Raw genomic sequence first — 14,064 nt, 5'->3', positions numbered from 1 at the left:
GTAAATCACGTCTTTGCCATCAAGGGCTTTGTGGTTAATAGATATTGCTTAATAATCATTAAGGCCAGGTGGACCCTATGCTCTGTTGATCCTCAAGCAGTGATGACAACCTTCCCTGAGATATTCTGGGGCCCACAAGACTAGTTATCCATTCATAAACCTTGACTTAGTATTACAGGAGCTATTTCCTGTTTCAAGCACCTACTTCTGAACCTCGAGTTAAATATAACATTGTCCCTGGGCTACTTGGTGGTGTAGAGCAGTTGTGAAAACTTCCGTATCGTTGTCAGCCAGATCTCACCGTGTGAGTAAGTAAACCTGTAATAAACTGATCCATTGATTATATGGAGCTGCTTGCTTTTTTTTATTTTTTTTGTTTTTGGCTTCAAGATACCTTCTCAGTTAGGTGGGCATGTTTTGTTCCCTCCATCCTCCAACAGGCCCCCCAAATATGTACTGATGTCAGTCATTAGGTCAGGGCTCCTTTCCCTGTCTCTGCCCTCCCTATCCTGAGCCTCCCAGAGGATAGATGCTCTGACCTGAGGACATTTCTGGGAAGGGTCGTTGCCCTCAGTAATTGTTCAGGTGGAAGCAGTTTACAGGCTTTCTTCCTAGCACCTAAGACACAGCTCTTTGCCAATGCCTGAAATGCTGCCTTCTTTCCATCAGTCCCATCAGTGAAGCCACTGTAGCCAACTGGTCTTTCCCTTCCACACTGTGACCTTTTGCTAGGTTAAAATCAAGTCAACAATAATAATAGTAACATTTACTGGGTGCCTACTATGTGTTGGAACCACACTGAGCTCTACAACCATTATCTCATTGAATTCTAATGATAACCATAATATAGTTTATATTTTATGGACAAAGAAAGTGAGGAGGAGAGTGGTGGAGTAAAATTCCTGAGCCACACAGCTTGTCTGGAATGGGAGGGGATCCAGTCCCATCATTTCTGATGTCACTGTGCTCTACTGCTCTGGTGGGGAGGAGCCTGGGTTAGGACTCAGGGATCTACTGTTAATATGCATTGTATCCTCTCTGTTTCTTGGCTTCCTCACCTCTGGATTAGGAGACTGAACTCAAATATTCTTGTGCTTGGCAATTCTTAGTCTAACTGTGACACTTCACACTGGCGCCTTTTGCATTGTCTTGGCTTGGGTCCTGGAGTGCTGGTGAGGGAAACCTGGGGCTTGGGGAGGTAAGGGGTGTAACAAGAGAGTCTGGGCAACGGCAAGAGGCAGAGGTAGGTGGAGGTCCTGTTGCATGATATCCGGGGGAGGGGACTCTCATTCTGCCCTGGGTAAGCCCTGCGGGTGGATAGAACCTGCTCCCAGAGAACTTCATTTCTGAGATTGTCCTCTGAGTGTGGGATAGGACACAGATTCAGTCGAGACCTAGAGAGCTCAGTGACATTTTTATTGAAGCAATTTGAGGGGATAGGCAGGCACCGGAAGCAGGAGAAGTGTTCTGTTTACGGTGGGAAACGCAGGCCTGGACTGCACTCAGCGTCTCTGGGGGCACCAAGGTCAGCTCTAAGCAACCCCAGAAAGGACTGTGGCTGCCGAAGATCTGGGTCAGACAGGAGCAAGTTCCTGAAGGAATGCCCCAGCCCAGATCTTGGCATATGGCCACTGGAATGGATGCTCTGGGCCCTGGAGGGCTCTGGGATGAGGAGCAAGTGGGGTACCTTTGCAGGGACCTGTTTGGAGGCAGAGGGATGAACAGGCGAGCTGGGGACTCACAGGCTACTTTCCTGCTCCCGGTGCCTCTGGTGATTCAGTGCATGGGGGTCAGCAAAGCGGCGGGTCTTAGGCCTGGGGGCCAGGGGCCTTAGAGGGGAGGCAGTGGGGCCGGGGCCCTTTAGCTCCTGTAACTCTTGCTGGACGAAGTCTTGGAGATGATACGCACGCTGGAGCTCGTGCCGCTCATGCCGCGGCCGCTGGTGGAGCTGAAGCTACAGCCGCTGCTGCCGAAGCCACTGCTGCCAAAGCCATAGCCGCCCCCGGTCATGCAGAGGCCGCCGCCCCCGCTGTAGCCCGAGCCCCCGGAGGAGGAGACCACGGCTGTGGAGAGAAGGCACAGGTCACACTGGCAGCCTCCTCCCAGGGTCTTGTGTCCAGACGCCTCCCTCCCACAGGCTCCCCAGGGAGCCTCATGGTCCCCATCACCTGCTGCCTCAACGAACACAGGACATGGCAATTTTCATAGCCTGCCCAGCTGTGACCACAGAGGTCTCCTCGACAGGCCTGAGAGGATGCCCTTACTATGATACCTCTATTTTTCAGGGGAAGAGACAGGTGCAAAGACACCAAGTGGCAGGCCCAAGGTCACACCTGCCAGAAAGCAAGGCTTGCGGCCCCTGAGCTGTGTTCGTCCCTCCTCTCTACCCGGGGCTTTCCCACTGGGTGAGACAGGAGGCCCCAGATATTGTGCGGGCATCACAGCTTCCCAGATGGGTAGGGCCCGAAGGCGATCCAGGTGAACTTCCTCCAAACTGGAATCCCCTCTACTGCCTCCTTGAGAGGTGATCCTTTTGTTTCTGCTCAAATCCCTTCTGCAATGGAAAATGCAGCTTGCCACATCCTGTGGAACATTTGAAGATGCTTCTTCAATCTCCCCTCTCAGGGTCTGATTCTCCAGGCGAGGCATCCCTGTTTCTTTAACTCACTAGTTTCCAGCCCTCTCTCATCCTGGGTTTCCAGCCTCCCTCCCATGGCCGGACCCACAGGGGCCCCAGGGAACTCTACATCCCATGCCTGGGACTCCACACTCCATGGCTGCTGCTGGAGCCTGCTGGGTCCTTCTGCAGAATGAATCCTGCTGGCTTCCTTCCTGGGACCTGAGGGCAAGCCTCTCTGCTTTCTTGTTCAGTTAATTTGCTTCAATTCTCAACACAGGTCTTCAGGTCTTTAATAGCCTCTTGTTAGTTTGAATTTCTGCCAGAACTAGCTGAGAAATCAGGTGTTCAAATGAGGGATCTGTTGCTTTGTGAGTAGTCCTGTCCCATAACTGAGGTCCTCAGGGATTTGGGTGGAGTTGGATTTGTGACCCCACGACGAACCTCTCTTGACCCCACTAGGAGGAAGGGCCAAAGAAGAGAGGTGTCTCCACAGAGCCCCTCAGAGGGTCTTAATGATATCCCTGCCCCTGCTCATTCACTATCTGTTCACCAAAAATGATGCTGTTAGCTTCTGTTTTGTCTCCCACTTTTCTGTCATCCCAAGACATTTACTCACAGATATTCACGGGCCCGACACCTTCTCCAGTGAGTCTGTTGCAGGAGGGGAGAGAAAGACATATTTCATTTGCTGAGAAGTTAGAGAACCCTGGGTTCTTTGTATTTAAAGCTATCAGCACAGAGGGCTGGCTGTGCTCTAGGCACTGTGCTGAACAAACCTTTTAATCATCCTTTTAGTTGTAGGAAGCTGGTGTGACTCTGGGAGGGGACATTAGAAGAGAGATCAAATCCAAATATATGGCGAAATAGGGAGACAGACTTGTACTGACTATATTGGGAGGGACAGTCAGATGGTAGGTCTTTCTGGGCAAACACAGAGTGACTGAGCCTCGCCTCATCCTGAGTGTGGCCTCATTGATCACAAGGCCTGGGCAGAAACGACCCTGCCGATGGCCTTCCAGGTAGTCATGGACCACCTCCGCCTGACACCTTCTATCCTGGCCCCTGCTCTGGGTCCCAACAGAGCTCTGGGAATGACTTCAGGACGCCTCAGGAGATCATCTGAGTTTTAAGTCCGTTTCTATTCTGAGCATTTCTATTTGGGGCCTGACACTGTGGGGATCTTGGCCACTGTGGCATTGCTACAGTGCTCTGGTGGCATCTGTCTGAACCACGAGAGGAGGAGCTTGCCTACCTGCACTCCTCGCCCTCCAGCAGCTTCCTGTAGGTGGCGATCTCGATGTCCAGGGCCAGCTTGACATTCATCAGCTCCTGGTATTCACGCAACTGCCGCGCCATGTCCTGCTTGGCCTTCTGCAGGGCCTCCTCCAGCTCGGCCAGCTTGTGCTTGGCATCCTTAAGGGCCAGCTCCCCACGCTGCTCAGCGTCAGCGATGGCAGCCTGGAGCGTGGCACACTGCCAGGAGGACACAGGAATTTATGAAATTGTCCACAAGGAAGGATGGAAGATATGGGCTTTAGGTTAAAAATACGGAAGAATTTCCTGAAACGGATTTCATGCAAAGGAGGTTGGAGTATCATCGTCTTTAAAAATGAGATTAATCTATGTTCTCCTTGGATACTTTGCAACTTAGGATGGAGAAATGGTTTTCGGGGTCCCGTTCAATATGAACTTCTCTGAATTATGGGTAAGTAAAGTGAATCAGTTTTGCCATGTATGCCTCCAGAGGACAGCATCTTTCCAAGAGGAAGTGATGTTGGACAGATCTCAGAAAGAAGCTCCTGGCCTCTCTGTGGGGGCAGAAGACTACAAGTTTATATTACTGGACGATCACTCATCTGGGGAGAACTCTCTGCATGGGCTGAGGCAGGGGAATGGATAAGATGGCCAATGGTTGCTCAGCCCCACCTGCTTCTTCGCGTTTTCAATCTCAGAGCGCAGCCTCTGTATCACCCGGTTCAACTCAGAGATCTCCATCCTGGTGGAGCGGAGGTCTTCCCCGTGCTGGCCGGCAGACCGCTGCAGCTCCTCGTACTGGGGGTAAGGAGAAGGAGGGGAAGGGCAGTGAGGCCAGAAGGTGGTGGCTTCCCAGGGCCCAACAGGGCTTCTGAGGCAAACCTTAGAGTCACCTCTCTTTGCACTCAGCTCTCTCCATCAAATCCATCGCACTGTCTCTTGGCTCTGCCCTTCACTCCCCATATCCAACGTCACCACTTCACAGGTGGACCTTCCTATGTCCCAGCTTTGGTCCTTCATCTTCATGTTCAGGTGCCTCACCCCCACAAACTCAGCATCGTTCGGGGGTGCTTGCCACTTTCTAATTTTAAAGCTCATTCATATGTTTTTCCTGGCACCAGGTCTTGTATCCCCAGGGACTCCTCCGTTCTAATCCGGAAAATGTCATTGGGTAACCCCTAACCAGCCTTTGCTCAGCCTCTCAGCCCCAGCTGTTTCTACCTCTCATTTCTGGATGCAGGAAGCTAAACCTACCTCTTGTTCCTACCTTCCCTCTCTTGCACCTACTGGTACTAGTGGCCGGTACTGTCCAGCTGTCCCTTGTCTCTCCTCTACAAGGCATCAGAGGGGTGTCCATCCTCCTTGGGGCAGGACTGACCACCTCTTGCCTTTGCCTGGCTATTCCCCTGGGTCCTGACGATGCTGCCTGAGGAGTGCTCTGACAGAGTGAGCCCCAAGCTGAATTTAGATCCCTCCAAGCCCATCAGACTGGGAGGACAAGGCTCTTATCAAATCTGCCTTTGAAATCTCAGTTCTCTGAGACTGTTTCATGAAATTGACCTTAACACCTCACCTTGATCTGGTACCAGGACTCAGCCTCGGCCCGGCTGCGGTTGGCGATGTCCTCGTATTGGGCCTTGACCTCGGAGATGATGCTGTCCAGGTCCAGCTTGCGGTTGTTGTCCATGGACAGGACTACGGAAGTCTCAGAGATCTGGGCATGAAGCTGAGCCAGCTCCTGCGAGGAGGCCCACATGGGAAAGCTGAAGTTGGGTGTGTTTGTGTGCTTGTGTGTGTGTGTATCTGCATGTGTGTTGTGTGTGCATGTGTGCACTTGTGCGTGTGTGTTGGGAGACTGTGCCCAGCACCCCAGAACAGACCCTGGCACTGAGGGCCTCCCTTGCGCCACAGGATGGAACAGTCTATTGAAGTCTGAAAGGGCTGGGGGGACAGTAGACAGGTCACTGGGTTAACACCTGTTCTCCATCTGCACAGAAGGAGCAGCAGCTCAGGTAACTGTAGCCAAGATTCTCTAGAAGTCACTCCCACTGTCAAGGGCACACACCTTGTTATAACCTGTCAGTTCCACAATGTCTCATGTTCTGAGAAAATGCAACCTTTCATTCCAAATAAAGTAATTATCTTGGGAAAGAAAGCTGAGTCAGAAAGAGCCGGAAAGCTGTTCTGTCCCAGCCCCATTTCCTAACCTTGCTCCTCCCTGCTCCTCGGGGAAGGGAAATGGAAACCGCCTGGAAACAGCAGAAAGACCTAAAAAATTCAAGCCGAGGATCTGCCAAGCAGGTTAGATGGCACCTTTGAACCTCAGAGAGACTAGTCCTACTACTGCCTCCCATGATTTCTGTGAGCATTAAATACATTCACGTTTGTTTGTATGGGGCTTCCCTGGTGACTCAGATGGTAAAGAATCCCCCTGCAAGGCAGGAGACCTGGGTTCGATCCCTGGGTCGGGAATATCCTGTGGAGAAGGGAATGGCCACCCACTCCAGTATTCTTGCCTGGAGAATTCCATGGACAGAGGAGCCTGGTGGGCTATGGCTATGGAGTCGCAAAAAGTCAGACACGACAGAACACCTAACACCTGTATAAAATGGGTTTTGAAGCAGAAAATCCACAAGTAATTTGTTAATGATGACTTTATAGAATCATCTAAAACAGTGGTTCCCAAAATGTGATCCTCAAACTAGCAGTATCACCATGCTGAATCAGAAGTGGTGTTCTCACAAGATCTTTAGGAGATTCTAATGAGCTGTAAAATCTAAGCATCACTGATCCAAAGCCCAATTCTTTAAGCAACAATATCAATTGTTAATTCCTTTCTTTATTAACAATTGGTTCATGCATTTCCTGCTTCAAGAAGTTATTCTTTTGTTGCTGTTAGGTTGCAATTTGCGTTTCCAAAATAGTTTTTCCTGATAGCTGACCTAGCTGGGGGAGTCTCAGCCCACAGGATTGCTGCTCAGCATTGGGAGCCAACATCACCCTGGTTTTCAGCATTGAAGTGAATAAGCAGAGAAAATGATGGGTTTTTTTTTGTCCCCAAGTGGGTGGTCATTGAAGCCACCTGAAGACCCAGAGTCCATGTTCCTGCTCCTGGAACATGACCAGATTGTGTTGGGCATCACACACGTGCAACCCCGTGAGTGGATCACCTGTTGTTACCAGGCCTACCTGCGATGCACCCTGCACCCTGCATCCCTACCTCCATATCACTAACCTCATCTCGGCTGCTCCCCACTCACTCATTCTACACTGGCCACATGGGCCTCCTTCTGGCATTTCTGGATCCTCAGTTCCTTCAGGTTATCACCCACCATCTGCCTGCCACTACTCCCTGTTGTCTATTTCTCCATCACCCCTGAAATGGGGTAGTTATTTGATTCTCTCCATGCTACCCATCTCCCAGAAGCTCCAAGAAATTAGGGCCTTGATTGCATTTGCCCAGCACTGTATCTTGCAGCCTTGAGCTCAGCGTTGGGCTTATAGAGGCACACAGCGAAATGGCTCTTCAGTGGAGCCAGTTAATTATTTTGTGTGCTTCTAGAAGCACCTGAGGGCTCACTAGTTGCCACTTGATCTGCATAATTGCATCATCCTGCAGTTGCCATAGGAAATGTAACAGGTAAATCTGAACTGGGCTGGGTGAGCTGGGTTTCTCAGATCATTCTATGGAAACTGCAAGTAATTCGCTGGCAGGCAGCTCTTTTGTCTGACCAACAGAACATTCTCAAATTTCTCACCTTATCTGACCCACCAGCTGCCCTGGGAAAACTCACATTCTCCCTTGGTAGGGGAAGCAACATCTACTCCATCAATTCCAACTCAGCCATGGAGTGAGGAGCAGAGGGGAGACCAGGGAAGGGGCCAGCAGCCTCTGTGCTCAGCCGCAGCCTCCAGCCTCCAGCCTCCAGCCCTTCTGGGGGGAGCCCCTGGCCCTACTTACCGCTTCATAGAAAGACCTCAGGAAGTTGATCTCGTCCATTAAGGCTTCCACCTTGGCCTCCAGTTCCACTTTGTTCATGTAGGCAGCATCCACGTCCTGGGCACAGAACATGCAGTCACTCTGAATCCCACCCATCTTGGGTTAGCTGTCCCCTCTGTCTGTGAGTTAGGTTGGAGAACTTCAGCTCCCGGGGATGAGAGCATTTCCCTCTCCCAGGCTATGGATAGAGTGGAACTTACAGGGGGATCCAAACTGTGTGTGGACCAGGTTCTTGGGGATCGCCCATCTGCTCATCAGCTGGTGCTACGTAGAAAAACCTCTCATGTCACCTCCATGAGGTGAGGACAACCTGAATTATCCTGGGCCCTTGGGACTCCACTGCCTGTGGCCTCTCCTTCTGCCTGAGGCTTCCCTGATCCTCGTACTCTGTCCCTTCCTCCCCTTTCCACATTGCTGTTCCCGTTCTTCCTCCCTCTCCAAATTAGCTCCAGGGCTGGATCTCCCCCTCCTTCTGCCCATCCACGCTGAGCAGAAAGGTCCACAGTTTCTGGGGCTGGTCCCTGTCCTATGCCCATTCCTGAGCCTGACTTGAGGATTCACAGACTCAGCTCAGCACAGGGCCCATTTTGCTTCTACTTTCCCTGCATAAGATCCACGTTGGAGAGGGGGCTGGTGTTAAGATTTACAACTCAGACTTGGGTGTCCTGGATCTTGACTCGCTTCTGGTTATCTGGGTAACCTGGGGCAACTTATTTAACCTCCACGAACCTGAGTTTTCTCACTTCTAAAGTAAAACATGCTTCCAAGATTGGTTGTGCAAATTAAATAAAGCCTCATATACAGGGCCACACAGGCTTATGTGGCAGCTGTCACTCCTGAGAGGGGCTCCCTGGGCCTGGAGTCAGGTCAGAGCACCCCTGTCTCCTCACCTTCTTGAGCACCACGAACTCGTTCTCAGCTGCTGTACGCCTGTTGATTTCCTCTTCGTACCTGCGGGGAGAAGGAAGTGGATGGATGTTCAGAGCAGGGCTTCTAGGAGTGAGGTCCAGTTGGGGGGTGTAGGTGGGAATCCAGAGCAGACTTGGAAAGAGCACTGTTGAAGTGTTGCTCTCCTACTACACATGCTACCCAACCCCAAATCCATCACACAACCACCCCTGTCCAAACAAAACCCAAGCTGAAACGACACAAAACAGAACTGCCCCTCATTCTTTCTGAGGTCTTTCTCACAGCTGTATTCTCAGAGGTCCCATGAAGGGGTGTGATCCTTCCTTTTACCCCACGGTCTTGCCTAAGCCAAGGGGAGGGACAGAGAACAGTAAAAGGGGGCAGGCTGGGCCTAGACCGGAGCCCACCTCTTAAGCATCAGCCAATCCCACCCTCTCGGAGGCTCAGGATGGCTGGGCTGTGGAGGGGGATCCATCCCTTTTTCCTGAATAACCTGAATTTGGCTGAATAACCCAGGGCAGGTCCCTTAACCTCTCAGAGGCTCTTTCCCATCCATGAGTCAGCTTGTTGTTATGCTATATACTAACCCACGGGATGGATACCACCAGACTCTCTCCCACTTTTCTATTGCACCTTTTATCTACAGAATCTTCAGTACTGTGCCTTCTTCCAAGTTCTCTGGGAAAACAAATCTGATTTTCCTTATTGTTTCCTAAAATTGTCTTTTCATTAAACATCATCTTTTCTTCACCCAACTCCACGCAATTGTCTTTCTCTGTTTCCCAGTTCACAGTGCGTCTGCCAGAGGGCAAGCCTCAAGTGGCCCTGCACAGGCCTCTTAGACACCTACCACGGCAACATTCCTGTCCTTCAACCAGCAGCACACTCTCCAACAGATCTCCCATATCCCTCCAATGTGCATCTTTTCTTTGCAACCTTGAGTTTTTTTGTCTCTTCCTCCTGGAAGCCTTCTTGGATCGAAATACTGTTATCCCATATTTGCATGATATTATAAATTATCTGTCAGCACTTGCTTCTCTTGTCTATGTTTGCATCACTACATGCATTATACTTAATTGTCAATATAATAAAAATAGCTAACACATGTTAACAGCTTACTACGTACCAGGCATTGGCTACCCTATTGAGTACTTTACAAGCAAGTGTTGCTTTAATATTCTCAGTCTCCCTATGAGGTGGGTACTATTAATATCTCCTTTAACAGACAAAAGAACTAGGACTTAGAGAATTTCGCTTTCTTTAGATATTGAGTCAGTAAATGATTAAGCCAAGATTGTAAATCTGAGGATTTCTCTAGTGGTCTAGTGGCTAATATTCTACACTCCCAGTGTGGAGGGATCCGGGTTCAATCCCTAGCTGGGGAACTAGATCCCACATGCCTCAACTAAGACCTGATGTAGCCAAATAAATATTTTTAAAAATCTTAAAGAAAAATTATTGTCAATCTGACTAGGTTCTCTAGCACTGTTTAGCAGAATTTTCGCGTTGATAGAAATGCTCTATACCTGCATGTATTATGGGACCCATTAGTCATATGTGGTAACTGAGCATTTGAATTGTGGCTAGTGTCATTGAGGGCTTGAATTTTAAATAGAATTTGATTTTAATTTAAATTGTCTCATGTGGCTTGTGGTTACCATGTTAGAGCAACTCTAAAATCTGGGCTCTCATTACCTTATATAAGTGGTAACAAAAACTGATTTGTTTGGCCCAAGAACAAACATTAAAACTAAATTAAAACTGTAGAAATAAGAAATTATTTGTATCTTTAGATATGAGCATACCATTATGTTTAGCATGGTGTGTGTGTTTGGTTCCAGGGAAAAGGCAGTAGATACACTTCCTTGTTCTTCATACCCCAGCCTTGGCCAGGGTTGGGGTGGACACATGAATGTTGTGTAAGTCAGTAATCAGATTGAGTTGAACAAATATGAGCATGAGATTCTATGGGTTCAGTTCATCACTAATGCGTTTCTACTTGTATAACCCTGGATGGGTCTGTTGCTATCTCAGAGCCTCACTTTCCTCATCTCCAGAGTTTTCAGGATTGTATGTATCACACTCTGTGTGCCCATATGAGTTATCGTTTATAAGCCCAGCCCCTCCCCCAAACCTCAACATTCTTTTTTTTTTTTTTTGGCTGCACAGCGCATGTGTGGCATGCAAGATCTTAGTTTCCCAGTCAGGGATCAAACCCCTGCCCCCTGCATTGGGAGCATGTAGTCTTAACCCCTGGACCTCTAGGGAAGTCCTTAAGAGTCCCAGTTCTTTTCCTGGGTCCACCTCTGTGCCCTGAGTGTGTGCCCTATTCCCCACTGGCTTGGGCACTTCAGGAGAGCCCAGGGCCTCCCCCGGAGCCTCAGGGCTGAGCTACCACTCACTTGTTCTTGAAGTCCTCCACCACTTCCTGCATGCTTTTCAGCTCCACCTCCAGCCTCGAGCGCTCTCCCCCAAGGCTGTCCAGCTGCCGCCTCAGGTTGTTGATGTAGCCTTCAAACATGGGCTCGAGGTTGGCCCTGGTCGCTTTGTGCTCCTGCAGGAGGCTCCATTTGGTCTCCAGGACCTTGTTCTGCTGCTCCAGGAACCGCACCTGCCACCGCCAGAGGTGAGAATCCATGAGTATGTCTTTACAGCCGTTGGCTCGCAGAGGGCTCTGGGATACAGGACCCCCGACAGTGCAGGGGGAGCCCTGCAAGATCTCAGAGTCCAGGTAGCAGGCTCCTCCTCCTTGTCAGGCTGGCAGGAGCCTGGTATGGAAATAGCCAAGCCCATGTTGGTGCAATGGGGCTGGGAGACTGGCAGTGGCTGGGTTTGGAGGTGAGACTAGGCAGGAGGGCCAGAGGGCCAGAAAACCATCTGAATACATCAAACCGTGCTGATGTTTGGTAGCTGAAGAAAAGAACACTCCACCATGAGTGAGATCTTTGGTTCCCAATAAATGGGCAAGAGGTTCTTGGCAGAAAATTCACCCTTTTGCTTTCAACATGATTTCTCTAGATCTAGAATCTGGACTCAGTTGCCACCACAATCCAGGAATGCTGGAGTAGATCACTCTGGAGTCACCCTAGGGGGATCTGGATACAATTTTAGCCATGTCCCTCATGAGCTGTGTGGCCTTGGACAAGCTCCTTCTTGTCTCTATTCTCTCAGACCTCAGGTTCCTGTGGTCTTGTGCTACTAATCTGGTTTTCCTGAATTGCACTCAACAGCTCCTCAGACTGGGAGATGGCCTTGGGAACATGCAAAACCTTTTTCTCTAAACCAGTCCCTCTGTTGGGAGCAGTTGGAGTGACACACAGCCTCAGAGAATGAAGGAACAGAGCCTCCAAGACTTTGGAATTGGCAGTGTGCCTACAGAGGGTCTTTAACAAATGCATCCCACTCCCACTTTCTCTTCCATTGTCCTGGCTCCAAGTGCTCCCCAGCCATATCCCCTCATTCCCCAAGACCTCTCCTGTTGAACTGTGGAAAAGTAGGGCCCACATCCTTCCCCTCAGAACCAGGCTCCTGGAAGTCTCACATCTGTTGGTGCAAACATCACATCAAGTGGAGGACATGAGTGATAAAGGCTTCAGCAGTCCCTGTGGTTAGGTTTATGCATTCAAAGGTCTGAGTCCATATGATGAGGCATTTCATAGCCTGTTAGACCTGCAAGAGGACCTTGGAGTCCATCTGTTCAACCCAACTGAGGCCTGAGAAGTTAGGGATTCTCTCAGCAGGAGAGCTGATGATAGGAGCTGGTTACCCTTCAGTTTAGCACTCTTTCTTTCAGACACCAGGATTGGAGCCTGAATGATCTAGATTCTTGAGCTGGTTCTTCCCAGATGAAAGCAATCAGCTCTCGTGTGAACTGGAAGTAGTGCACACTGGACTGTTTCTTTCCCCAGAACTGGGGAAACCCCTAGGGTTCCAGGCCAACAGCAGGGGAGACTCAGGGCTGACATTACAGCTTTCTTCTCACCAAAAGGAAAGTCTGAAACCCTGAGCGCATCACTTGCCAATCACATCAATAGTGAGGCTGCCACAGGTCTTGCCCTTGTTGACTGGCAGGGAAAAGTGACCTCAGCCCACTTCTGTGAGCTGAACTTGTAACCTTCCATTCCTTGATCCTCTGCTCTCTGAACCAATCCCTTTTTTGCTGTCTAATTTTAAGCCAAGTTCATGGCTATTTATCAAAAGAGCAATATTCTCGCGATGGGTCAGAGACAGCTCTGGTGTCCAAAGATGGACATTTTTCTCATCTCGACAAGGTGGGAAATCACTTCCTCCACACCTCTGGCCCCCAGGACCTCAGAAAAGAACAGAAAGCTGAGATACTCCTGGGTGCCACCTGCTTTCCTGGTGGGGACCCCATCGCCCTCTCACCTTGTCGATGAAGGAGGCAAACTTGTTGTTAAGGGTCTTGATCTGCTCCTTCTCCTCCTTCCGCACCCGCTGGAGGGATGGATCGATCTCCAGGTGAAGGGGGGTCAGGAGGCTCTGGTTGACGGTGACCTCATGGATACCTCCAGCGCCAGGCATCATCCCACCTCCAAATCCATAGCCACAGCCAGCTCCTCCCACTCTGTACCCTATGCCCCCAAGACCCAGCCCATAGCCAGCACCCCCGAAGCTGGTCCGGTTGGAGCGGTAGCCACTGCTGATGGAGATTCTCTTGTTACCCCCCAAACTGTGGAGGCTCCTGGTTCCAAAGCCACCTCCAAAGCCACCCCCGAAGCTCTTCCCACTCTGGATCATGGAGACGGAACTGAAGCTGGGCCGGCAGCCTGAGAGGAGGTTGGCTGAGGAAGCACTGAAGTTCCGAGAGCCCCCTGACTTGATGGTGATAGAGGATCGTTGGGTCATGGTGGGAGCCGGTGTCAGCGGGTCAGAGGAGTGAAACTGTCACAGGGATGAGCAGCCTTCCAAGTCTACCTCTCCACCACTCTCCTTGACTTTTATCCCTTTCGAGAACTGGGCTTGGCCAGAGAAGATCAAAGACCACTCTGTTGAGTTCATCTCAATGGTATGTCTGGCCACGACCCATCTTCCTGCACCGCTCATCATCACAGGCAGCACCCCACCCAGGGCAGGACCAGGCCTGGGAATTGGGAACTGGGGCAGGCCTGGGTCCCAAGCCCCCCCCCCCCCAAATCATCCCACGTTCTCAGCCACACGCTGCAGATATTCCCATGGCTTCCCTTCTCCTCCTCTTTTCTTGAGCCTTGGACTCTGAAACCACACACTTGATTACGGCCTTCCCATCATGGTCACTTATAAG

At 50.4% G+C, this 14,064-nt stretch overlaps 1 protein-coding gene across 1 annotated transcript; it reads right to left on the bottom strand.

Moving 5' to 3' along the window:
- Nucleotides 1-1,860: 1,860 nt before the first annotated feature.
- LOC145503721 (keratin, type II cytoskeletal 75-like) lies at nucleotides 1,861-13,652 on the bottom strand. The gene is made up of 9 exons (XM_081483849.1): nucleotides 13,170-13,652; nucleotides 11,186-11,394; nucleotides 8,765-8,825; nucleotides 7,836-7,931; nucleotides 5,448-5,612; nucleotides 4,547-4,672; nucleotides 3,873-4,093; nucleotides 3,237-3,271; nucleotides 1,861-2,063 (listed from the first exon to the last, which is right to left on the bottom strand). Exons 1-9 carry the CDS (start codon nucleotides 13,647-13,649, stop codon nucleotides 1,861-1,863), a joined length of 1,596 nt encoding a protein of 531 aa, XP_081339975.1. The 5' UTR covers nucleotides 13,650-13,652.
- Nucleotides 13,653-14,064: the final 412 nt, after the last annotated feature.

The sequence above is a fragment of the Giraffa tippelskirchi genome, chromosome 4 (genome assembly GCF_054371585.1).
Source record: "Giraffa tippelskirchi isolate mGirTip1 chromosome 4, T2T-mGirTip1v1.2.pri, whole genome shotgun sequence".
NCBI classification, from domain to species: Eukaryota; Metazoa; Chordata; class Mammalia; order Artiodactyla; family Giraffidae; genus Giraffa; species Giraffa tippelskirchi.
This window is presented reverse-complemented; position numbering and strand designations above follow the sequence as displayed.

What these genes read in the sequence shown, in the direction of transcription:
- LOC145503721 (XM_081483849.1), bottom strand. Translation starts at nt 13,649, where the DNA reads ATGACCCAACGATCCTCTATCACCATCAAGTCAGGGGGCTCTCGGAAC. An exon ending in TTGCCTCCTTCATCGACAAG is followed by an intron (nt 11,395 to 13,169) that starts GTGAGAGGGCGA and finishes TGGCGGTGGCAG; the next exon opens with GTGCGGTTCCTGGAGCAGCA. An exon ending in GTGGAGGACTTCAAGAACAA is followed by an intron (nt 8,826 to 11,185) that starts GTGAGTGGTAGC and finishes TTCTCCCCGCAG; the next exon opens with GTACGAAGAGGAAATCAACA.